The 26,411-nt window shown below is 41.1% G+C and overlaps 1 protein-coding gene across 6 annotated transcripts; it reads left to right on the forward strand.

Moving 5' to 3' along the window:
• The first annotated feature begins 895 nt into the window (after positions 1 to 895).
• Positions 896 to 26,286, forward strand: myot (myotilin). Of its 6 annotated transcripts, none has more exons than XM_051072161.1 (18): positions 897 to 1,067; positions 3,878 to 3,943; positions 8,365 to 8,414; positions 8,537 to 8,711; positions 8,879 to 8,941; positions 9,153 to 9,294; positions 10,253 to 10,276; positions 10,881 to 11,000; positions 11,139 to 11,343; positions 16,585 to 16,804; positions 16,912 to 17,876; positions 18,392 to 18,542; positions 18,868 to 18,969; positions 19,712 to 19,749; positions 20,563 to 20,701; positions 20,885 to 21,092; positions 21,216 to 21,381; positions 23,982 to 26,286. In XM_051072161.1, exons 3-18 carry the CDS (start codon positions 8,407 to 8,409, stop codon positions 24,313 to 24,315), a joined length of 3,060 nt encoding a protein of 1,019 aa, XP_050928118.1. In that variant the 5' UTR covers positions 897 to 1,067; positions 3,878 to 3,943; positions 8,365 to 8,406; the 3' UTR covers positions 24,316 to 26,286. The 6 variants fall into 6 exon arrangements, with proteins under 6 accessions (XP_050928119.1, XP_050928118.1, XP_050928116.1 ...); XM_018670113.2 differs by lacking the exon at positions 3,878 to 3,943 and adding an exon at positions 21,899 to 22,032 and having other exon boundaries at positions 899 to 1,067; positions 23,982 to 24,262; XM_051072162.1 differs by lacking the exon at positions 3,878 to 3,943 and having other exon boundaries at positions 896 to 1,067; positions 16,585 to 16,747.
• Positions 26,287 to 26,411: the final 125 nt, after the last annotated feature.

The raw sequence follows: 26,411 nt of genomic DNA on the forward strand, positions 1-26,411 counted from the left end.
GCTTAATGTGATGGGTTGTGAGTAGATGTTAATATGTTTGCATGTATGTGGGTGTGTCCGCACATTTACTATATATACATTTACCTTTACATAGAAAGATGTATCATAAGCATTTAAAGTCACTGTTCCTACATATTTTATCAATACGTTAAATTGGATCATTTGACCATCAGTTCACTTCAACTCTACACAGCTCTACCTTTGATGATGATACAGCAATGTTGTGTTTACAGCCTCATTGCTCCCATTCAGCACTAACTGAGTTGGTTTCTGTCTAACTGGGGTTGGGTTAAGGTTAGGGTCGGGGTTAGGCATGCTTCAGTTAAGTTCAGGACGGTAAAGTGAAATGGTGACCGCTGTCAACTACACCCTCTAAGTAGTTCTCTGTTTTTAAGTGAGTTTTAAACTGCTCTCTCTCTCTCTCTGTCCCTCTCTGCCTCTCTCTCTCATTTCTAGGGGTCTCATGTGTCTCCTGAAGACTCACTGGCACCAGTTGCAGGTTTCCTGGCCCCGGCTTCACGCTCTTGGAAGAAGTCAGGTCATGGAACCTCCAGCCGTGACACCTCAGCCACCGTTTCATCTTTTGGAAATTCAGTGCAAGAAGTGATGTGTTACTCCAGGTTAGATTGGATTTGACATAAACTGTAAACCAGATCCAACACAGAAACAGAAAATCTGAGCCCCCCCCACTGCCTTTGACTTGGAATTCTGCTCTGCGATGCGTTCGTCACTGTTGACGAACATTTTACTCTGCTCTAAATTTGCCCTTTCAGTACCCCTCCTCCCCCCAGCCTCAGATTCCCTCCTAACCCCATTCCACCACCACAACCCCCCTTCAACACATACACACACACACACATGCCCCTGCCCCCTGTGTGTTTGTGTGTAAATGTGTGTGTCAGCTTGCCCAGAGCAGGGAGAGTCCGGCAACCAAGCCATGACTGGCAGTCACACAGTCACATAGCAGCTTTGCACTTAGCATTTGGATCATTCACACTTCCTGTTGGATCAATACATTTGTTGGTGTTGTTGTTTTTCTTCTATCCTGCTGGGAAAAGGCCAGACAGGTAAGGAAGGAGACATTTTGGTTGAAGTTCTCGACAGTTGGAGTGAAGCTTTGTGTTGGAAGGTGCAGTGAGGCCTTTTTTCCCACGTCTGGATCAACACTAGCATTCGAACTATTAAAAATCACCCCACAAAGGAGCCTGTTGGGTCCAGTTCATGCACCAGATCTTTAGCTTTTGCTGCATTTATCCAGAGCGTGGAAATTCAGTGGTGGCAGGTTCATGTATCAGGGTTTGTACGGCACTCGGCTTTGATTGGTAGCCGAGGGAAGAGAAAGCAAAAGTCAAAGTAATCAGATAATCAAATGCTGTAATTCAGCTGGTCGAGGGCCATAAGGTTCCTGATACTTCATGTTATTGATACTGCAGGTGTCAGTGTTGGAGTGAGTGAGTTTGCAGTCAGAGAGAAGAGGACAGCTGAGATGATCTGTCTCTGGAGCTAAATTTATGCTGTGTCATGTGTCCATGTGCCTGACTATCTATCTATCTATCTATCTATCTATCTATCTATCTATCTATCTAGTCTGATCTATCTATCTGTCTGTCTGTCTGTCTGTCTATCTATCTATCTATCTATCTGTCTGTCTATCTATCTATCTGTCTATCTATCTATCTATCTATCTATCTATCTATCTATCTATCTATCTATCTATCTATGTCTCTATAAGTTTGTCAGTGTGTTGATGTAACTGTATACATGTGGGTTAAACTGTATGTGTGAGCATGTATGCGGCCCAGAATGCATCCTGTCAACATCAGAGCTCCAAACTGTTGCAGTGGATGAAAAATCTGTTGCATCCGTCTGTTTAAAGAGTTAGAAGTGAAAAAAATGGTGTCGGTTATATAGCCTGCAGGGTGAGGCAACACAAGACATACCAGCCAAAGCTGAGTGGGTGGCAGAGTCCACAGGGTGCTGCTGGTGGTGGTGGTGGGGGGCTTTCACTGTGCAAGCCTGACGTGCCTGTATGATGCTGTGTTCAGCCGCGGAGCTCTGTGGTTGGCAGATAGAGATCAGATGACCCAGTCCGGGCTAAATCGGTCCTCCAAGCAGACAAGGTAGGAGAATTGGAGAGGTGGAGAGTTAAGGGGTTTTCAGAATGATGCAACTGAGAAAATTCAAAATGGGCTCACAGCAAGTAGAGGAATTCCTCTTTTCCTCCTTTAACATTTTATGGTCCCATAATTTCTAAATAGTTTTCGATGCAGTTTCCTGGAAAGAACAGTGTAATTAATTATATATGTGGTAAACGTTCATCAGTTCTTAACAGGTCAGCTGAACATGCAAACATGAAATCTGGGCCACATATTTGTGTTTCTTCTGGCTCAGTATGTGCTCAGCTCAGTCCTCAGTCCAAATCTGACCCACATACAACATGACTGTTAGATGCCACCTCCACATCTTTCAGCCAACACTGGACGATAACATAATCAGCCCAGATGTGGGAGTAGACTATACGGGCCAGCCTCAGGCCAAGGACTCAAGTGTGTATTGGGCCAGAAGCTTTCACCAGAAGAATTTTACTATGACAGCGGAAAGATTTTCCAATAAATAATTGATTAAGAATTAAATAATATCCACCTGGGTTTTATATTAAGCTTCTCTTTCCATGACATGTCTGTTTCCCTATAAGCCTAACTAGTACTAAAGTATGGTTCTTTCAAGAAAACTGAAATCTTTAAGAAATTATCTAGGCAAATTAATTAAGCGTTACCATGATCTGCATAATGCTGCTGTTAGTGGAAAACTTCCTATACAAAATTCACATGACAACAATCTGGTCCTAATTTACTCCATTTGATGTCATGGTTTAAAAAGCTTTTATCTGACTTTGTTGTATTAAGAACTGGGTAATTTAAAAAAGCAACATGCAACAGCAGTATATATAACACTATATGTGCCATGAAACATAGGTTTTGTTGTTGCAACTAAGTAAAGTAACAGTTTGCACTGTAAATCCAGAATGTGCTGGTTCATTTTTAGTAAAGTCAGGCTTTTTCCCTCCTGCTTCCACTCATATCATCCATATTGTTGTGACTGTGTCTGTGTTTTGGCTCACAGTGATGTATATGTATGCAGGGAAGTATGCTGAGCATACAGAAAAACAAAGCTTCACTGTGCACGTGTATGAATTGTTGTTGCTCTTTTGACTCTTGTTTGGCCAAACAGATACAAGCCAATGTTTTCTGCAGCAGCTGATGTTATTGCTTTATAGATGTGGATACCACCTGTCAATCAAAGAAGAGCCCACAGGTTATGTAATGACTGCTTACCAATAGATTTCAACACATCCACCTCTACTGCTAGAATGTGCCGCTGCTGCACTAAATCTGTCCACAACCAAGATCTGCTGGGGGCTGGAGGCTTCGTGGTGTTGTATGCAGGGCTGGAATTACACAGTGGGTGGTTTGTTTAAATTTAACAAGGTGGATTGTGGGTAGGTGTTGGTGTTGGTTTCTGGTTAACCGGGCAGAGTGTGAGTCAGAAGAAAAATGAACATTCCTGGACAGATTCTGTGAAAGATAATGATATCTCATCTCATTAAGAAATACAATACAAGTTGTGTATTGCATTGCGTATTTTGGAAACACAGGGAGTTAATATACTGTACACCACAATGATGCATGTAAGTGCATATTTTTATGGCTGAGAACAGCTGAGAAATGAACCACCGTGCAAAGTTTTCCTCTAATTGTCTATCCAATCAATATCCATACTGCTACATCCTGAGCACTTTACTGTATATCGCAGCTGACTGAATGACTAAGTTCCCCACTGTGACTCACTGTGAACATCTAACTCTTCTGTCTGGTAGGAGCAAGTCACTCTGTCAGTGTTAGAGGGTGCGGCCATCTTCACTCCTTCCTGTGTAGCAGAACAGGTGGGATGAACATCATCCAGGAAGGTGCATGGTGTTAAAAATACCAGCCATTATTCTTCATTGACATATGAACTCCGGAGATGTGTGCCATAGGTCAAAATACTGAACTGCATTAGCAGAACATTTGTTTATTGTGTTATGTTGTGTATTTGCATGGGCTAAATTTCTTTTCCACTTTTATACTGTAGGTAGAATTTTGTTAAAATAGTGACTAAAAACGACTATTAGATTATAAGACATGTATGTAAGCAACAGATACAACAGATCTCCCTAATTCAAAACCAGGTCTGAAATGATCCAAATTAAATATAGATTACAGAGTTCAATAACTGCAGCTACTGCAACCACACAGGCTACCAACATACAGTGCAGGAGGGTATTTTTGGAGCTATTTATGGTGTAAATCTGGTTGTACAGCGTGTTTCTTAAATTATGGATGATGATCCAAAAGCAGCCTGCAGCTCCACAGATGACTTTGGGTCACTAGTGGAGTTTAATGGGACAGTCAGGAACTACAGTGTGCTCAGCTTGGTCCCCACAGGAGCAGTGAGCTTAGACTGATGGACGGACATTACTGTGTGTATTTAACAGCACTTATATGTATAACTTAAACTCTGAAATGATTGTAGTGTCTGAAAGTTCATATATGTTTTATCCTCTGAGAAATCCCAAGGCTTCACATGATTTCTACTTGCTGGGGTCATGTTTAAGTTAATGGTTGTGAACATAAAGATGTAAGTGTTAGTGTAAGTCTTCCCTTTTCTCTGTTTCTTGGAATAAGAGGTCATTGAATGAGGTCATTGAATGAGGTCATTGAATGAGGTCAGGATGTTTTGCTAGATTATAAAACATGTAAACAAGGACCCTATATATACTGATGTTTAGAGCTGTTAGGGAGAGAGATCCATATTGGCTCAGATCCTCTCACAGGCTACTGCAGTGCTTGTTTTGATGCTGGACTTCTTTGTAATAAACCTTTATATACAAGTAAGACAGTGTCAGCAGAGATCTTCTCTTCATCATCTTCACATCATCACTATTGAATATACCACATGATCATTGCTGATGGGAGTTAGCTGCGCTGATAGTGTGGTTCTGGTATTGGTAGTGCTGATCAGTTGGTTGGTCCACTGCTTTGGTTCAGACTGAAATAACTACTGAATGGATTGCCATGAAATCTGGTGTACATATCCATGTTGCCCAGAGGATGAATCCCACTGATCTTACTTTGAGACCATGAATCCTAATGACTTTGATGTGATTTAATGACGCACCATTAACGTGTAACTAATAAGTAGATGTTATTTGATGGGATCAGGTCTTAGATTGATGGATCTGTAATTGTCTATAGCTGCTTCCTGCATTATTTTACACAATTAAAAACAACAAAACCATTTCAAAACCTATAGTTATGTGAACATTTAGCACACCCTTATATGATATTGTGGTGATTTTGTGTGTGTTAGTGTCATCTTTGAACTTAGCTACCACTTCCTGTATGTCTCTGTCCATCTATTGCTTGCCAGGTAACAGATTAGTTGCACTCTGTGGATGCTGCCTGTTGTCGCTGCTATAAATCCTTTGGTTATGTAACACAGAGACAATTGATATGAAGGGTTCAGCAGCAGCTGTTGTTGTATCAACAATGAGCTTCAACACACACACACACACACATAAACACACCTGTTAGGAGTGATTATCTGAGGGGAAAACTGGATGTACACGTAGATGATATACATGCTGCAGCTATTTTTTCTTAAGCTGTGATCCTGTCATTTACACAGTGTTCAGACTGTGCTTACACTAGTGCTGTGATCCTAGTATACACTTCCACAGACAGACAGAGAGGGAAACAAAACTCAGAAAAGAGACTTAAAGGTTGAACTGACAGAAATGAATGGGAATTTTACCTCCCTCTGTTTGTCTGTATTTGTCTTGATCATGGAGACAGAGAGATTTATCTCAGGTCAGAGAGTCTCTGCTGTGCTCAGGAGGCAGCAGAGTTTAATTTAGCCTGGAAACCTGAACCTCGGCCTCCTCAGCTCCTTCTCTGGGCCCAGGACACAGCCACAGGGCAGCAGGCTGGGATTTGTGGGGGTCTTTTGGGTGTGAAATGATGAAAGTCTCCACACACCTTGAATTAGCTGTGATACCCCATACTGTTGCTAAACAAACTGTGACCACGAAGGACATATTTAGTACCCTTGCATGTAGGAAGTGACGCATTTGTTAGCATGGCGCTACATAAGTACATTCAGCAGACGATACAGTCTCATAGACAGGATCCTGTGGTTGTCTGAAAACCCTGCAAATTACAAATTCAGATATGAAGGTTGACATAACTGTGATAGTTTATATGTTTGTGTGTGTGCATGTGTGTTTATTTGCACATCTGTCTTCATATATATTTGTGTGTGCCTGTCAGTGTGTGTGGTAATTATATAAGGAGGGAAGTGATAGGGAAGAAAAAGTAATCCTGCTGCAGGAATCTGTTCTCTTCACTACTTTTCATACTAAAAGCATGCCTTGGCTCCCATATAGTCTTGGATTCTTCGCTCCACTTAACGTAGTGTTTGACTGCAGACCTCAGATATGCAAGTCAGTACCACCACAGAAATATGTACTTTTATTGTTTTTATAGTGTCAAGCTTCAATTTTATACATGCTATTTCTAGTTTTATTTTATTTCATTTTGTCTTTTTTGTCTTCATATGAATATATGCTCTAGTGTGTTAATTGTATATGGTTTATGACAGAATCAAATCAAATCAACCATCTGGTGTCCCCTCTAGCAAAAAAAATAGGGATTTCCCAGGGAATGACACACTGAATCTTTTCCTTAGACTATGTCTATTCAGCTCAGCTTGCAACCTTTAAGAAGGAACAGACAGTGACAGCAGGGTATACCACAGCTGTCCTTGTATTTGGTGAATATTTTTAGTGCAGCACCCAAGTACAAGTCTAATGTAATTTTGCAGTCTTTTCTGCCACTTGGTGTCTAGTCCAAATTCCTACTGGGAAACACTGATGAGAACAGAAAACATGCTGCTGAATATACAGACTATTCATGTAACTGTATTTGTTCATTATCTGAAGCACCTTGAGGAAAATATATGATATTTGGTAAATTTGATAAATATTGCATTGTATTGTATTGTAAACAATAAAAACTACATACATGCAACTAGTATGTAACTCTTACAGTCAGATATGGGTGCCTGCCCAAATAGGAAGCTGACCTGAAAAACAGAAAACAATAATAGAGCAGTCCTGTAATAACTCTTTGTGAAACTTCTAACAGTACTGTGATACCTTTTGAGGCTGTGCTAGTGTGGTGGTGTTGAGCTGAACTGCATTATGTTGAAACTGGAGATACACTGCAGATTTCTTCCCAGTAAGAATTTGTTATCTTTATTTTCACTGTGGTTGGTATGCAGATCGATACAACTTCTCTAGAATTTTCCTAACTTGTAAAGCGCCTCTTGTCGCAGTCAGGATAAAATGTTACAACTCAAATTTGGCTGCTTTTCATGTTTGAACTTGCATCAAAATCACTTGATCCTTAATTGCAGCTTTTCAGTTTCTTCTTTGATTTATGAGTTGCTGTCTTAAAAGAATCTTTTCTCTCTGGGTTTAAAGGAGCTATTTGTTATGTTATGTTATTGCTACATAGCCAACACTAATAGAGCATTAACAGCTGTTTATTTACAAGTGTAGAAGAATTGCTTGAAGAATTGTTTGTTCAGCACCAAACTTCCTTCCTTTACTCACCAAGAGCTGTCTCCAGTGATGGAAAGCAATGTTGATATAGTCCCTTCACTTCTTTTCTTCCACTGAAGTTAGCATGCTAACCAGCTAGCTCCAGCCAGCCGGTCTCATCACTTTCCAATAGCAAATCACTGTAGTGTCCAGACTAGCCTGAATAACTAGTGCTGCCCAGAGGTTGTATTATAACCTATGTATTGTAAAAGCAATAATGGCTGAAGACAAGCAACCATCACCACCACCTGCTCCTGGCAAGAAACCATATTTGGTCTCAAGAAAACTTTAAACCTGTAGTGGTACTGTGTTGCTTTTAACTGATGATGTCTTTAACAGATGATGTCTTTGATATGTTGAATCTTTTAATTAAGCCTCCAACCTGTATCAAGTCTTTTTCTTCTCTCCACCTAATATACCACACAATATACTGCTGACTCATTCAGCTGCTATTTTCCAACATTGCTAACACATTTAGTGAAAACTTTAGTCATTCGAAGGTAGGATTTTGCTGACCATGCATGCTCTCAAAACCATTGTTATTATTTAATTCATGAAACATACTCATACCTGGGTGTCTGCAGTTACAAGTCACTATGGAAAAAAAAAGCTGTGGAGAAGTGAGTGTAAGATGTGTGACACTCTGCTTCTGTTCTTTGTAGAGTAAAACAACCTCTGTCACTGCCTCCTGGAACGCCTGAAACATGGCACAGTAAGTCTGAGTGCACGCACACACACACACACAGAGAGAGAGAGAGAGAGAGAGAGATACAACCATTTCATTCTTGATTTGTACCACTGTGTGTGTGTGTGTGTGTGTGTGTGTGTGTGTAGCATCCAGAGGGTGCAGAAGAAGACCAGCACCATGTCTCTGACCATCTCCTCCTCCTCCGCTGCATCTTCCTCTCGAGAGTTTTCCTCCTGCTCCTCCAGCTCCTCCTCTTCCTCCAGCCTCCTCACACAGAGACACTCCAGCCTGGTGCAGCCGCTGTGTGTCAGCCCTCAGAGGGTAATTACTTCTTCTTATGATAAACATTATATGGGGTAAATATAATATTTACATTTGCATATGTAACTTGTTTCCCCTTTATTATAAAAGATCAATGACTACCCATCTGCAACTAAACCAAAGAAATAAAATAATAAAAGGGAAAAATATATTTTCTCTGTGTCCAGACTCAGAGTCCCATCTACAATCAACAATATTCAGGGAATGGAGTGGCCCCCACATTTGTGAAGGTAAAATATATTCACATATATGTATATGTTTAGAGCAGAATTATGAAATCTGAAAAGCTTTTTGTTTAATATTATATTTCAGTATTCTATTCTGATATTAATCTTTCTTCTCCCATCTCTTCTCCTAATCTCTCTGTGCCTGTATCGATGTCTGTTCACCTATTCAATCATCATCATCATGATCATCATCACCATCACAATCATCCCCTAGTGTCTCCATGATGTGTCGACAGTGAAGGGCCAGTTGGTGGTCCTGGAGTGCCGGCTGAGAGGGACTCCGCCCCTGCAGGTCATGTGGTACAGAGAGGATGAAAAAATACTGGACTCAGATGACTTTAGGATACTACGCAAGAGTAAGTGTGTGTTTGTGTGTGTTTGGCAGCGAACAGGAGTCAAGTGACTTGTAATTTTGACCTCAGATAATTTGGAGAACCACAAGTGTCATGGAAATAGTAATAAAGCATTTCAATTAATAATAAGAAAATGTGAAATAAAAATAGGAATTAAAAAAAAAATGTTTTCAAAGGAATATATTTATCTACAAATAAATACAATAAATTACAGAGCAATTCACTGATGTTTTAATGAGCAATAAAAAGAGGAATAGTAAAATATTAACCCATCAATAAATAGTTCAAATTAAAAAGGAAGTTACAACATAAAACAGTACACCTTTCAGAAATACATTAGTGTATCCATTAAATAATGGAAATTGAAGTTTAAAGAGAGAAATAAATAATTGGCTTCACAAATCAAATCAAAAATACATATTTTAACCAGGCATTTAAAAGGGTGAGGTAAGACACTGCTAATTAGCCAGTGGAGTCTAACCAATCAGAGAGCTTGTTACATCTCATGGTTATTTTGCATTATTTAGTCTATTTGTCTACAGCTTAATACATAAATTGTAAACAAATTTATTAATGTCTATTTTATTGTACAATTAATTATTATTTAATTAAATAAATTGTCACTATTTCTGTGACACTTATGGTCAGGTTCAGGTTATGGTAAAACAGAAACAAAATCAGGTCTTGCAATAATGTATAAAAGTCAAATGACTTGAAACTTCATCCACAAAGAACTTCAGCATCATATTGGAGGTGTTGCCTCAATGAGCATAATTATTATTCACATGAAATCAAATCTCAGTCATCTAATAATAATATACACACCACCTCACCACCACTTCAGATTCCTGTGTATAGCAGTTTGGATTTATAGCACATCCCTTAGATTATAAAAGCTGCAGCTAAAATAGGTCAAATGTAAAACTGAGGAAATAACTTTTTTCTCTCCTTGTTTTCCCAGAGGCCAGTTCTGCATCAGTGCCAGGTAAGAACAGAATATTGGTTTTATGTTAGTGGCTTTAAAGAAGTGGTTCCCAGTGTGAGGGTGGAGACCCCTTAATTGGTCTCAAGATAAATCTGAGGAGTCACAAGACGATTAAAGAAAACAAGATCTGTCACAGAAAATAGTTATTTTATCTTGAATGAAACAAAACTTTGATGGAAAAATCATTGTTCACAACCTCGTCTGCACTAAGGCCTTAACTTATGATGATTTTGTATTGCTTCATTTTAAGGGGTCAGAAGTGAAAGGGAACTGAAGCACTGGTTTAAATAAAAACATGATGTTGCAATACAATATCATATTAATGTTATTAAGAACACAGACACTAGCAGCTCCACGTGGAAGCAAGGGGAACACATCTTGAAAATATCATGTCATCATGTAAGATTTTCATTAGTGAAGTGTTGAAGGAAATAAAGTAAAATAAAAGCCCCAGTGGGGCCCAAACTATCCAAAGCCTCTATATATATGAAAATGGATTTGAGACTAGAAACAAACATTTATCCAAACATCAGTCAGTGGGGGTGAGTACTCAGCTCCACTCAGTGTGTTCTGAGTGTTAACGTTGTTGTGTTGACCTCTGCAGAGGAGCTGTGTACACTGGTGATCACTGAGGCATTTCCAGAAGACTCAGGCCTGTTTAAATGTGTGGCCCACAACTCCTTCGGCACGGTCTCCTGCTCAGCCATACTGGAAGTTTACAATGGTGAGATGTCCATTTACATACTATGTAAAATATAATTTATTTATTACAAGTTCACCTGTTGGACTGCACTAAACAATGAAAATGGCGAGTCTTGTTTTTAGAAGTCATTAATCTCATTCTTTCCACCTCTCCACGCAGACCTGGAGGAGCAGCTGGAGATCGAGGCCATTCGCCAGCAGGAAACAGTTTCTCTCAAACAGGAAAGAGAGGCAGTGTTCCAAAAGGAGATTTCCTCTGCCATTCAGAGCAGCGAGGACTTTCCCCCTCTGCTACCTGACTCTATGAACCTCCCCCCTCCTGAGTGGCCTGACAGCCCTCTAGAAGATAACATCCCTGTGGCAGAGTGAGTACATGATGGCACACACATGTACGTCAGTGTCACTTTCTATAAACACATAACACTGATCTTTGTCTTTTCTTTTCATTCACACCATCATTTTAAACTAGTGATAATTATGCTTTTTGTTTTAAGATACTATTCATAGTATATGATAGTGACCATACAGTAGTGCTATTAAGATGTCTTATTTTGATGTAAAACAAACAATAAATAAAGTAGGTATACTCTTTAATTTCCCTTGCACACATTGCTGTCATGCAGGAATGACCTCTGACCCTTGACCCTATTATTTTTAGTTACTTGCAACACAGCTGATCTAACAGTTCTACGAGTGTTGTTATTTTGCAGGTTGTGAATAACTAAAATGTGATTTAACTGTTACAATTATGATCTAACTGTGATGAGTTTATTATATTCAAAGGAAACAGTTTATTTTTTAGCTTATAGAACAGGTTTATAGTATAGTTATTTGTCTGTTCTTTCATTAATAACTAATTTTGTCATTTTTATTGTTACAGTGCGGTGGGTATTTCCTTGTTCAGGAGTAAAACATTTCAAGGACATTAAGTCTGTTTTCCTTGTAGTTCCTCATTATGTCCACATGAGGGCGCTGCTATATTATTCCAGTAATTGTCGAACAGACAATTTTTCAAGTTCACTTTCGGGGTTTACCTAATGAAACCAAACGAGAACCTGGTGATAATTATTAACATACTATTTTATCTGGGCTATTGATGAGAAAATAAATACAGCTGTAGAAAAGGGTTCAAACATGAATTGGTGCAAAAATACACTGAATGGACGATAAACGTGCCTCAGCCAGTCAAAGAGGAGTTCTGTATATTCCCTGCACCAGTGCAGCGGGGTAGATGTAGTTATGTCGTCGATGCTGAGCTTTTGGAATATTAAACCAATCAGCTGGGCGCGCGCGCGGTCACGTCTCTTTGCCCTCTCCTCGTGAGCGCGCGGTGTCACCTGTTGCAGTCCAGCCTCCCGCTTCTCATCTGAGTTTGGATTCTCCTTCGTGCAGGGAAAGTCCACTTTCATTCAGCCAGATACTGAAATTTAAGGACAGTGGTGTAGAGACGTTTAACGAGGTAAGACAATTTTGCGTTTGTGTCTGCGCAAGTTGCGGTTTTTTATTTCTTTTCAACCTGCGTGGAACTTTCACTACTCGGTGGAGTCAGTGTTTTAACCTCGGTTATGGATCTCTACATTGACGTTAGTGTTTAAACAGGCTAATTTTCCTTCCTTGTTTATATCATGGAAACTTAATATGCTATGTCCTCCTTAAAAGGTCAAACTATGTTTAGAGCACTTGGAAAGTGGACTTTAGTCTATTTTGGGGGGTTGTGTCATCCGGTTGGTGCCGTTTCAAAGAGGCTTGGGTGGGAAATAGCTGTCAGATAGTTACAATTAAGCTAGTCAAGGACGTTATTCCAAGTTTTCTCCAAACGTTCAGTGAAAAATATCGATTTCTGACTAAAACTTCGCACCACAAATTTACTGAATAATTTTCCCAACACCCTGTCGTTTTATAAGGTGTAGCTGAGGACCCTTAAAATGTTTCTTGTCTTAAGTGAATGGTTTTACGTTGATAAGATAAGATGTGGCAGTGAACTCGACGTGCAGGGAATAACACATCTAATTTACCCAAACTGAACTGACACGTGATATTAACCTGTCCCTGACTATTCTGAGGATCCTCTGGAGCTGCTTCAAGCGTCCACACAGACAGTCCACACTCAAGCCAAGCGGTCTTAAAATGGGGCCGAGAGCTCATCTAAAGTTATCAGTCATACATAAAACAGTGTGTGAGGAGTTTGACCAGAATGATGCGTTTACATGCAATCTTATAAAAAGATAACATGTCATTCCTAAGATCAGATACAGATACAGTACTGTGAATACAATGCTATTTTGCAGTTTTGGATATTGCACCAGCAATTAATCCTCAACCTGCGACAAATACTGGATTAGATATTCACCAATTGACCATCAAAAGTGTAGCAATGTCACCACAGATGACAAAAACCTCAGGTGCTACTTTAATGAATATAAAGTGACATTTTATCTCTTTAGCTTTTTGATCTTTGGTGTTTGATACTGTTCATGTGTTGAGACTTTGGTTCACCTTCAAAATTCAGTGAGTGTTTTGTGGTGTGAAGTACGTCTGGCTGAGTGTAATGTGTCCAGTCTATATCAGCGTCCAGGACTATGATCTCATCTGTAATGTGAAGTGCAGACATGGCGTCTATGTCCTTCAGAAACCCCCCTCCCCTTCCCCGGTTGCTACACACAACAACAGTTGTTCTGAATCTGTTGGCAGTGGTCTGGCTTCTAAGGTCATGTTGAGGTTCTCTGACCAACTTGAGGTTTACCTGATTATTTTGTTGTTTTGATTATTGACTTGATTATCAGTAGCATGTGGTTCTTCTGATCATCTGGACTTTTTACCCTCAATAAATATAACAATCTCAGATAAATGATGACACAATGATTGTGGCCAGGTAAAGAGTACTTTCAGCTGGGAAGACATTGTGTGACTTTCCTTTGAGACATTCTACACGAATGTGAGCATCTAAGAATGATTTTGTAAAAAGTATTTTTCTAAATTGTAAAGATAGAAGGCATGACATAAAGAGGGAGGGTCACAAAGTGATCAGTCCAGACTTTAGGCTAAGTTAAGTATAGTTGATTAATATATATCCCTTGTTGGGTTGATCAGTAGTATTCTGCAAAGGTCCAACACAGTGGTGAGATGCTTAATATCCCCAGCTCCCTTTAGAATGAATTGAGTTTTGTCCCTGCTCGTTCAGTAGAAATTGATATAGACAAATGAAGGAAGGAATGAATAAAATGATGCTCATCCACTATGCATCTCTCTGCAGTGAGTTTTATTAGAATTTTGTTAGAATGTAGGTTGATCCAGCAGACTCAGCTCAGAGCGTTTACTTGATTCTATTAATCACTCATATTGTCATCCCTCTGTTGTTGTCGGTCATACAGAGGACTTACAGCTTAGCCTGCTCCTACCCACAATGCCATGCAGATTGTGTGTGTGTCTATGTGTGTGCATGTGCGTGTTAAAAGGGTTGGGTCACCAGCAGAGTGTCTGCACCTGCCAGCTGATGTCCGAATTCCAAGACCAATATAGCTTTGCCCACTTAATCACACAAACACAAATACACATACGGACGCGCACACAGAGACACACATGCCATCACAGTACTACACATGCACATTACTTTAACATAGTAGCATTTAAAGTGCAGCAGTTACTGTACATATGACAGTCATTGATGAGTTTTGGTAAAAATACCTGTGTTACTAGTTTAGATTAGCAAGTGTAGAAATATAGAAGTTGATGAACTATTGACACGTCCCAGAACTTTAAGGTTCTCAACATTACTTCCTCTGTATTTAGACTTATGTTAACTTTTAGTTAGTAACATTACTACAGAATGCATATCCTGCATGTTGTCTCACTGCCATGGCTTATTGGGACAGCCGTCGCAAAAATCCAGATAAGATTGTAGGCTGGGTCCTCCAAGAAGGTTTTAGATTTCTGTTTGTCTTTTAGTTAGTGGGATATTACAGACAAAATACTTAACACACTTCAGTGAAATGTGGTGGAAAGTTCGCCCTTGGACCAAGCAATAGCTATCTGGTGTAGATAGCACCCCTATGAGTCCATTCATAAAACATGTAACATTTTTGCTCATTAGTTGTGAGCTGTGAGGTATAGATTTTTTTTTTTTTGACTTCTTGGTCTAATATGTCCTGAGGACCATTTCCACCTGCACAAATTTACTAACATTTAGAAACAGTTTTATTCACACCCAATCTTTACTAAATTATGTAACATGATATTTATTTAGTTGCTGATATACCATAATGTAGCTATGGTCACCAAATTCATCTAGACGTGCATGTATCAGCTCTGAGAGATCCTTTGTATCTCAATTTTATTGACCATAACTCAGACAAAAACACTTGCATAGTTCATCATCCTTGTGCAACGTTAGAACACTCTCTAGGATTTAGGTATATGTGTGACACGACTACCCATCAGTGTATTTGGACCCAAACTTTCAGAGCCAAGGTCAGCTGATGCTGGTTGATAAAAACTCTCTCTCTCGTCTCGTGCCCTCAGGAGACTGGGAGAAATGCAGAAAAACAGTGAGCAAGTGTATGTTAAGTAAGTGAGTGTGTGAGAAAGAGCGAAGAGAGAGAGACTGCTATTGTCATTATGCTCCTGCGTAGCCCAGACTACGTGGTCGTCATGGGAACAAAATTCTTTCCTAGTAGAAGAGTGGAGGACCAGCCAGGCTTGGTATTACAGGAAGAAAACTACCGAGTGGGCTGAAACTGGATCTGTTAGACATTCCCACTGATACCATGGCAGCCGTACTGGAACATGTAATCTGTAGTTATGGATATTTATCATTTTGTCAACCAGTCATCATATTGATGTTGATGGTAAAAATCTGAGCTGATCATAGTGCAGACAGAAAGTCATAAAGTCATCCTCTGAAGTAACATCATGATGCAGTGGCTGACATTGTGAGCATCAGCTGGTGCAGAATCACTCTGTGGCAGTTTGTCCACTTGTGCACCACAAAACAACTGAACAGGAGGAACAACTGTTTAACTTTGTGTTTGATATTTTTGGAGTGATATTTTTATATTTATATTTATATTTTTATATTATATTTTTGCGGGGGTTATGGTGAACAAGCTGTTTGCTAGATGAGGAATTCTATTGGCATTTCTTCCCTTTAAAGCGATCGGGAAGCAAACCCTGTTTCTGACATGGAGCTCAATCACTACCTGGCATGTTATGTTTATGTGAAAATTCAAACAGCAGTGGACAAAATGTTCATTTTGGCTGGAAAGCCTAAACTCAGAGTTTAAAATGAATAATTTTGAGTCAAGTATAAGAATGTGTATAAACATGTACAAGAAACTTTAAATATGTTATTGAGGATTGTTACTTTGTATCGTAGGCTCTTTGATTATTGGTAATATTTCTTGGTTGAGCTGACACCAGGCCAGGCTTGAACTGCTTGGAGATCAGGGGTTTGTCACAGATAAAATCTCTCTAGCATTTATAGCTCTATTCACGACAGCTATTTCTGTCCCTCCCCCCACAGTCTCCCTCTTTGCTTGCTTCCTGTCCTAGAACCTGTAGTTTTCATGAATAAATACCAGTCTTTGCTAATGTGCATATCTATCTATCAGTTTTCCAGAGCCTCAGCCGGCCAGCCACTCCTCTGAGGGACCCTTCGGTCGCAGTGAAGAGGAGAGTGCCTTGAGCTCAGAGGGCCGAAGGTCACCAGAGGTCGTGGTCCGAGCCTGTACACCCAGCCCTCCCCCTCCACCCTCACCGCCACCGCCAGCACAGGTCAAAGAGAAAGCTCCAACACCCAAACTTTTCATCCCGAGCAAGCTCAGTTTCACTGTGAGAACATTTCTTACACCAAGTTTTGTACTGTCTGAGATGTTTTCTTGACTCCTCACTGACTCCTCACTGAGTTTTGGTAAATTTGTGTGTCTTCTCCCTTCCAGTCCTCTCAGTCAGGAGCCAACAACATGAACCTCTCAGACCTGCCTACCTTCACACCCAGTGCCTTCCCTCCCAGCGCCTTCAACTATGAGCGACCAAGGCATTTTATCCAGTCGCAGCCGGCCTTCCAGGCACCCAGCTATGAAAGTGTGCTCAGGGAGGCTCAGGAGAACAAGAATAACTCCCAGCAGCACCACAACAGTTCCCAGAATAGTCCCAGTGTTGCAGAGACACAGAGTCAAACTAAAATCATCTCCACACAGAGTCAGTCATTTTCTCAGTCTCAGTCAGTGTCAAAGTCCCTGTCGCAGACCCAGTCACAGTTTCAGTCTCTAAGCCTCAACCAGAACCAGGCCCAGTCTTCAGCCCAGACACAGATTCAGACCCAGGCCAATGGAACGGTCAAGTCCTCCCCCTCCTCCTCCAGCCTCAGCTCTCCCATTTCTACCCCGGCCTCCTCTGCTGTGCCTCCTCTTTCTTCCACTGCCCCCTTGCTCAATCCCACTGCCACTGCCACCCTCTCCTCCTCTCTCCCCCGCACCACCATGCGCTCCACCATCACCCTGACCCCCAGTGTCCCCAGTGCCACTGGCCTTGGCAGTGCCACCCTGCCAGCCAACCAGGACGCCATGTCGGCACCCGCTGCTTACCTCTGCTCTGTGCTGCCCTCCCAGTCCTCTGCTTTCTCCCCGTCCAAACTTTCTCCCAACTCCAACCTCCCACACCCCTCCATCTCCCCCTCCTGCTCCCCACTTTCCCCCTCCAGCCCTCTACTCCCCATGCGGGCCTCCTCCTCCCCTTCCTCCCCCCCTCAGCAGCCTCTCCCAGTGTCCCCGTCCCTCCCTCGCTCTCCTATCTCTCCCTCCACCTCCTCCTCTCTCCAACAGCCCAGCACTCCCAACAATCAGAACAGAGTACCGCCTGCTGTGGTCTCCCTGCCTGCCAGCTACAAAGGGACACCTAACACGTGAGTCACAGCATACATCAGTTTACCATGCATACATTAACACAAAACAAACAAACCTAAAAAATCTTTTTAGAGCAAAAGGTACTTATACAGAGAGAACAGATCATTTCAAGGAGGTGTGAAAGAGGCTGTGAAAGTATAGTTGCAGAAATGCTCCCTCAGCAGAGAAAGGTTGGGTCATTACTCATTTATCATTAACAACTCTTAAACACTGGGGTCCAGGATTTTATTTTAGATTAACAGAGAAATGTGTAAAATAAAAACTTTGGTCCAGTGATCTAAATCAGTGTTCTGAGACCTGAGTGATTAAGAAAAATAGAATAGTACAGTGGATTGATGTAGATGTTTTACTGAGCTGAAAAATAACATCAACAGACCTGAAATGGTAAAATCATAGAAGTGACTTAGTGATGCAAGTTTATTGATTATCCATGGTATTCTCTATCATTATTCGTTCTTCTTTCCTTTATCTTTGCTTCTTTCTTGTGCTTTATTTATCTTATCTTATCTTTCAGCCTTCCCAAGCCCATCCTGAAGAAGTCTATCGCTCCTCGGCCTTCTTCTTCTCGTTCCACAGATGAAGACATCCAGGGCTCCAAAGACGCCCTCATCCAAGATCTGGAGAAGAAGCTGCGCTCAAAGGAGGCCAGGAGGAGAAATAGTCAGGTATGTGTGTGTGTGTCTGTGTGTGTGTGTGCGCGTGTGTGTGTGTGTGTGTGTGTGTGCGTGCGCATGCACGTACGTGTGCTCGTGTGTGTGTATGTCCTGCAAACTTTGTTGGAAGTGGAATGATCCTACATTTTATTCGTCCAAACCCCCCCCAACAACACACACACACTTCAGCCCATTCGCCATTTACCACAGTGTGTCTGGTTGAACATAACAGAAAACATAATTGCAGTAGTTTTTACCAATACACAGCACACTTCATATGTGTGTGTGTGTTTGTGTAAAATGCCAATTTAACAGTACAAAGCTTCATTTTTGACAGAAACTGTCCTATGAGGAGCGTATGGCTCGTAGGCTGCTGGGTCCAGACAACGCCACCTACATGTTTGACCAAGACAATCTTTCAGACTCACAACTCGACCAGGTACGACATCAAACTTTCATTTTGTCAGCGGACATGATTATTATTTTGAAAGTCCTTCAATCTGAACATTTCTAACAGTGTGTTTCAGATTCTACTAATGTGTGTAGCAGTGCTGACTGTGCTGTACAGACATTTATGTTGGCTCTTGTCCAAAACCCATTAGCTTTCATTTGGCTATTAAGTAAAGCCTACACATTATTACAGTCATTTGGCTCTGAATGGCTGCGCAGGAAGCCTGTTTCCCTCTCTGGGCCTCCTGATGGGCTCCTGACCCAAAGTTGAAAAAGCCTGGCAGTAAAATCAGCAGCCTCAGTGAGCGGTCTCATGCTGTCATTTTGACCAGTTCACTGCGTGTGCGTGTGTGCGTGTGTATGTATGCAGGATTGTTCTGTCAAAAAGCCTCTGTCACAGGGCTTTGCACCATGTATTCTCTCTCTAGTCTTTCACACACACACACAACAACACCAACACACAACACGTACGTGTACACACTCGGGGACACACACGTCCTCTCAAGCCAACAAGATTTGTCAGTGGCTATTTCTAGCCTGCTTTTCCGAGAACGAGCCCCTTTCACTGGTGACAACAGGAGTATTGTGTCACACTCACACACACACACACACACACACACACACACACACACACACACACACAGGGTTACCCTCCTTGAATTTTGCCGTCCTGTTGACCAGTATGTTTTGTTTCCAAAGTTCAGACCTGTGATTCCTGTTTTCTGTTACAGCCAGAATCACCAGAGGGAAGACACACAGGTGGACTATGGTAAATACAATTTATGTATCAATATTTCTTATGATTATGAACCTATGTTTCCTGTCAACCATACAATCTTAAACATGGGATTTACCCTTTAGATTCCTGTCCAGTATGGCAGTATTTGCTCAATCTATGCAGCTGTAAAACTAAATTAGTCCTTTAAAAATACCTCATCAACATTTGACACTTTTTGTTTTTGTCCATGTGATGTGGTAACTGAGCCTCAAGCTGCTCTGTGTAATCTTGCCTAATACTATGCAGCTTACATTACAGGAGCATCTTATTTTTCATAGATCAACTAAAGTACCTTCCAATGGGCTGAGATAGATTCACTTGTATCCAAGTTTACCACTTGAATTATTTAATTATGTCACTAGTTTCTGTAGGTTTCTGGAAAGTGGTGAAACTACAGTGTGTCAGAGTGATTTTTTTCACCACCAGTGGCAGATTGTCGCATCACAAAGAATTTACATTTAAAGGCAACCTAAATAACCTGATGCGATTTTTTTGCACTGTGCTGGGAACCACTAGTGGGGGTGGTGGTGGGAGGGGGGTAAAATTTTCCAAGTTTTAATCCATCTCTAAGTATAGCCTGTGTTAATCTCTGCATAAATGTTAGTGTCTTCTAACTCCACCTGCCTGTCAGAAGAGATATTGTGACTTAAATCCCTCATAAAGTAGCCATGCTGTCAGAGGACAGAAAGAGAGCAGTGTTTATATGGCTGCTTGTATGCATGCTGTTATCAGTGGGCTGTAAAATTCAGTCATTGAAAGTGAGGTAAAGTGTCGTTATGAATAAATAATCTCTCCCCCCTACAGGGGGAGGCACCACTCAGGGACAGATGGGAAGGGAAATGAGGGATCAGCTATCCAGGAGAAATGTTATGCTCCTCGCTTCCTGCAGATCCCTCCAGACCTCACTGTAGAGGAGGGGCGCTTCTGTAGGATTGACTTCAAGGTGAATCACTCACACACGTGTGTATTAACACCAAAGTCTTCACTGTTTCAAGTTTAATAATACATTCAAGTCGATAGTGTTGTAAGGTCAGGGGCCTCCTCATATTACATTATACAAACCTGTGCAGTAATGGTGTGGTCATGAAAAGGTAAATAAAGGAGGAATAAAATCCTCTCTCTTCAGGTTGGAGGCCTCCCAACTCCAGACGTCTGCTGGTACCTGGACGGCAAAGCCATTCGTCCAGATGACTACCATAAGATGTTGGTGTGTGAGAAGGGAATGCACTCATTCATCATAGAGATTGTCACAGTGCATCATGCTGGTGTGTACGAGTGTGTGGCCAGGAACCGAGCCGGGGAGAGCAGATTTACCATGAGGCTCGATGTCATAGGTAAAAACAGAATTACTACTGCTGATTGAATAGAATTTCTACCTGCTGCACCATGTCAGGTTTTGTGGTTACAGTTGTGTCTGAATGAAGGCTAGATTCAGTCAACCTCTTCTGCTCCTGCAGCTCAGGAGGTTCTCCGTCCTCCAACCTTCGTCCAGAAGATGTTGAACTCCAGAGCTCTAGAGGGCGACACTGTTAGGTTAGAGTGTAAAGTGGACGCTTCACCTCCTCCACAGCTTTTCTGGAAGAAAGATAAAGACATGCTGCGCATTGACCCCAACAGAATGAGGTGGGTCAGTTTCCTTACACCTAAACTCCTCGTAAAGCTACTTGGAAAAGCAAATCTGGAAATTAAAAAAATCAGGAAATATATTCAAGATTTTGCATTTAAAACTTCACCCATGCACAGTTTATCTTGGCTCTAGGTCCCACATACAATATGCTACAGGGGTACATCAGTGACTCAGTATTGTATTTCCATAAATCTGGGGGACTCAAAAAAGACAGACTGAAAAAAGAATGGAAGGAATCAAATCAAATATCCTGACTTTTAGTCAGATTCCAAAAACTGTATTTCCTACATGAAAATGCAGTTTGATAGCATCATTCATGAGGCCTCTCCTGCCCAGGTTTCAAGTTCAATTCAGTCTTCTCAGACTTAACTCTCTGATCCATGGTAGATCATATACAAATTTTCACATACTTGGAATTAGCACTCCTCGTGACTACTAAACTCAAGACTAATAAACTAATTAGGACACTGTGTGTGACAAAGCTAACAATGGAAATCTGCTTCTTTGTTTCAGTCTGTACCAAGATGGTTCAGGCCGGCAGTGCCTGTTGATAGAGAGGGTGACAAAGTCCGATGCTGGTTGGTACACTCTCTCTGCCATTAATGAAGCTGGCATGTCTACATGCAACGCCAGGCTGGATGTAGGCAGTAAGTTCACTTTTCTATGCAAATTAGCTTCAGAGGGCCCATCTCAGCTGTTTTCTCTGTTGTATGAGATAGCCTGGTAGTTACCATAGCAGCCCAGGCTGTAAAATCAAACAGCAGATGGAGAATGTTGCACGCTCAATGCTCTACAGCCAGGAGCACGTCAAACAAATGCTATGTTACATGATCGAGCGGAAACCCGATGAGGATATGAGCCATCGAGCTGTTCAGCTCACCTGAAGAACACTGCATAATAACCCTGTCAGAGCGATAAGTGTGGAGTCTGTCCATCGCTCAGGGAGAGCTCACTGGAGGAAAATACAACACAACTATTAGGTTTCTGCTCGATCACATAACACCCCAGCTGCTGTGTGGAGCTGAGTGAGAGGACTGACAAAAGCCGCACAGAAAACTACCTGACCCCCTGCTACACATGAGCTGGACTGCTCGGCTGATTAGCAGACCTGAATGTGAGTTTAGAGTTTAGACTGCTAGAGGAGTGGCTGGTTTACAGTGTACTTATCAAGTCTAATCTATTTATAGTTTAGAAGGCAGGTATGTGAGACCTAAAATTACTGAACAGTAGTAAAAAATGTGAACTCAATCCCTCAATCATTGATACAGTTTGCAATTCAAAGTGAATGATAAGTTCCACATTGTTGTGTGTGTGTATTTGGGAAAAGTTGTGGCTGTGTAAAGGTAAACAAACAAAGGTTGAATGAAGGCATTATACATTGAGTAAACATCGGTAATTATTCTGACTGAAGTGTGTGCTTCACTAATGATAATGAATTTTTAAATGCAGTAGTCTACCTTTATGATTTAGTTTCACCATTTTTAAACTTAGCTGTCAATTAACTCATTCAGTCTCACAGCCTGTTTAATAATTATTATATATCTCTTAAGGAGCTTGTATGTCATTAAAATCAATTACCTAGTAACTTCATAACAGAAACCTGGGTACATATCTACTCACTGCCAGGTGTTTATTACAGAGAATACTTTGAACAGGTCTTACAGTGCAGGTCATTTACAGGGACTTAGATCTGTTTGATTTGCTGTGGTGGAGCTGATACCTGATTATAGTCTGTACATATGATCTTGTAGTTGATTTGCTAAACCACTTGTCCATTAACTAAGAAGAACACTGACAGACTCCCACATACAACAAGTTAAACACTCACAGTCACACTGAACCACTGGCTAAATGAATTCTGTCAGAGCCAATTCTCAGATGAATGAAACTGAAGGTGAAACACAGAGAGCTCTGCATCCATTGTTCCTACATCTGTGTGTGTGGCACCGAGCCATGCCGTGTCTATGGCGTGCAGGCCAGGAGAGTTATTTTCAGACACCTGGCATGAAAAGAATGTTTAGTATGAGTCCCTCTACCAGTAACATGTGTTGCTGCTGCTGGTGACACCAGTGGTGTCATTTATATTATTTATAGAAATAAACAAGGAATATGCAGGTCTGTAAAAATGGATTGAAGAGATTACATATGTATAAGCACTGAAGCTTCTGTAAAGACACAGTTTCATGTGCATGTAGTGGGAGATGATTTACTATGTATAGGATCCTTCAGATTATTTACAGACAATTTAAAACATCAGGATGTATGACTTAAATTTGAAAAATGTTTGAAAAGTTGCATTTCAATGTGTTTTAAATGCAATAATCTCTCATCACAGGATCCGGCTTTGTTGCAAAAAGTAAGATATATGTTTCAAAAATGACACATGAGTAATTGTTATTGTTTGTAATAATTACAATGACTTCTCTTTTTCAAATCAGAGTTCATCAGATGAACAGATTAGACTGTTAAACAGATCCATTATTGATGTTAAACAAACAAAAAGCAGCATAACTGATAAAAATCTTGTTCTTGATCTTAATTGATTTGTAGAAGAACAATTGAATTCACCACTCCCCTTCTCTATGCTCCTCCACAGCCCGCACGGCCCCGGCCATGAAAACAGCACCCCCTGCCTCAAAGACGCTGAAGCTGCTGTCGTCTCTGAGCCACGTGCCCGCTCTGACCGTGGAGAGCCCCGCCCAGCACACCGCCCCGCTGTACGAGAGCGAAGAGCTGTAGACTGTGCTGTCACATCCTCCATTCACCATCATCATCTCAGAACTGTAACACTGGACCAGAGTCTGTATTATAACTGTAATGTCCGGTCTAAACATGCTTTGGTTCAGGATGTTACATTATTAGCATCGCAGCAGATGAGTAGCTACATATCTCAGAGTACCTCAGAGGCCAATCTAGATCAGGTTGAATAAATATAATTATAGAGCAACACTTTGGTTGACATACAAGGCAGATAAGCTTAATATCCGTGAACGTCTGTAAAAATACAGTGACTCTGATTCAGTATTAGAGGATTTTTCTCTGTCGTTAAGAAGCTCATAACAATTTTCTGAATTGGCCTTGTTCAAGATTGTTTTAACACCCTAACCTTCAATAACACTTGGTAGCTACTTTAAGAGAAAAGTTCAGGGTGGTCAAGAGCCTTCTGAGTTACAGTAATCACTCCTCATATCGTCCATCTGCTGCTGTTTGTTACCACTGTGCCCACCTTCCTTTCTCTGTCTGTGTCTGTTGTTATGGCTCATGTTTGATACATGCCCGTAAGCCTCTCTGCTCTGCCCGCCTGTCTCTGTCGCTTCATCTGTCTGTCCCATCTGCTCTCAACAAAGCGGTCTAGGTCATGGACATATTAATAGACCTGGGTACGATGTGGCGGAGTCGTCCACGCTGCCAGTTTGATTCCAGTGGCCAACCACAATACTGCAACACACAATCCTCTGTGCTCCACAAACTATTTTGCCAATGGAGAACAGATGACAAGGCAGCTCAAACAGCACACACTCAGTGCTGCTTGTATTGGAGTCTCATAGCTGGGTAAGCACCCTTCATTTGAATAATTGTGCTTTATCTTGAAACACAGCGTCTAGCTCCCTTCTATGGTCTAGGTTAGAAAACAGGAAGCAGCCAATATTAACTACAGTACCCACAATCACTACAACACTGCCAACATCTGTCACTGCACTTTAATCATGACAACTGTCTCATCCAGCACCTGCCCTCCTTTCCTTTAGCTTGAAGTTGAAAGAAGATGTGTTTAAGTTTGAGCTTCAGAATTGAAATGTTTGTCTCTGGATTTCAGCTGCTGCCTCTGACGGTGTCTGTGTCTCCACTAACTGGAATAGGGAATCAGATTTTTAACTTTTCACTCTGACCTGATGTTTTCCCTGTTGTTTGTAGAGAGATCAGATGTTGGCCACTGCTCAGATTCTCTGCTGTGTTATCAATTCATGTGTTTTTAAAGTTGGTTTCTGATATACAGTGTATGTGAATGAAGCTATTTATTTGAACTGGGGTTATTAGTTATCAGTGCTGGGACTTTAAGTTGCCCCTCTCTTGGCCTGCAAAAGGCTGTGAACAGAGGTGTATCATATCAGTGAGTTGGACAAAGAGCGACAGGCTGCCATTCTGATCCCCGGCCTCGGCCAACTGACCACAAAACCAGATCTGCACTCAAAGAAAGTTCAAATCTAACTTATTAAGAAAAGTTTACATTTTAACACATCTGCAGTGCAGATAAAACTTGTTTTACACTTTACCCAACAGGGGAAAACCCGTTTTCATGCATGTTTGCATCATTAATGTTCAGTTGATAAATGGGTGTCAGTGTGTCAGCCTGTGTCCAGATTTGCCAAACTCTCCATTTCTGACCAGAGCCTTGTATAAAGAGATCTTTCAAGAAGAGGCTTGATTTGCCTGCTTACCTTGGTACTGCTTGTTGTTATTGTCAGCCAGGAGGTACTTTAACAAAAACCTTGTACTCTTGGCTGGATCTGCATGCAAACTGAAAACCTGGTATTTAACCATGTGTGGCCACAGCTGAGTGGCAAGAAATAAAAACCTGAGGTCTGGGTCACAAGAGGTGAAAACTGCTTTTTCTGCCTCTGTTATAATATAAACTCAGACTGGTGCAGTAACATTTGAAGTATCTTTTACTCAGATTTGATGCTTTTATTTACAGTGTTCATGTCGGTTGTCATGTTTGGATCAAACAGGGTTAAACATTGAATTTGCTTAAAGCACCAGAATAGTGTTGGTAAGTGAAGCCGTTTCTGTTGAGATTTGAAACAGCAGGTAGTAGTGTGTATTCTCCTCAAGTACTGTTTGTTGTGTAAGAAGTTCTGCATATCACCGGATGAATGAGGAATAAAGTCTATGTGACCTTGGCTTTGCCTCCTACTGTCTTACTTTTTTAATGGATGGCACAGTGGTCTCATGCTCAGACAGATCAGGGTCCATGTTGCCCTCTGGTGGCTGTGTTCAAGACTGATAGAGATGTCAAATAAATATT

Source organism: Lates calcarifer, linkage group LG8, assembly GCF_001640805.2.
Source record: "Lates calcarifer isolate ASB-BC8 linkage group LG8, TLL_Latcal_v3, whole genome shotgun sequence".
NCBI classification, from domain to species: Eukaryota; Metazoa; Chordata; class Actinopteri; family Centropomidae; genus Lates; species Lates calcarifer.

Excerpts from the sequence above, each read along its gene's own strand:
- myot (XM_051072161.1), top strand. Across the intron at positions 11,344-16,584 it reads GATAACATCCCTGTGGCAGA|TTTTCCAGAGCCTCAGCCGG; the intron begins GTGAGTACATGA and ends TCTATCTATCAG. Across the intron at positions 20,702-20,884 it reads TCTGTAGGATTGACTTCAAG|GTTGGAGGCCTCCCAACTCC; the intron begins GTGAATCACTCA and ends CTCTCTCTTCAG.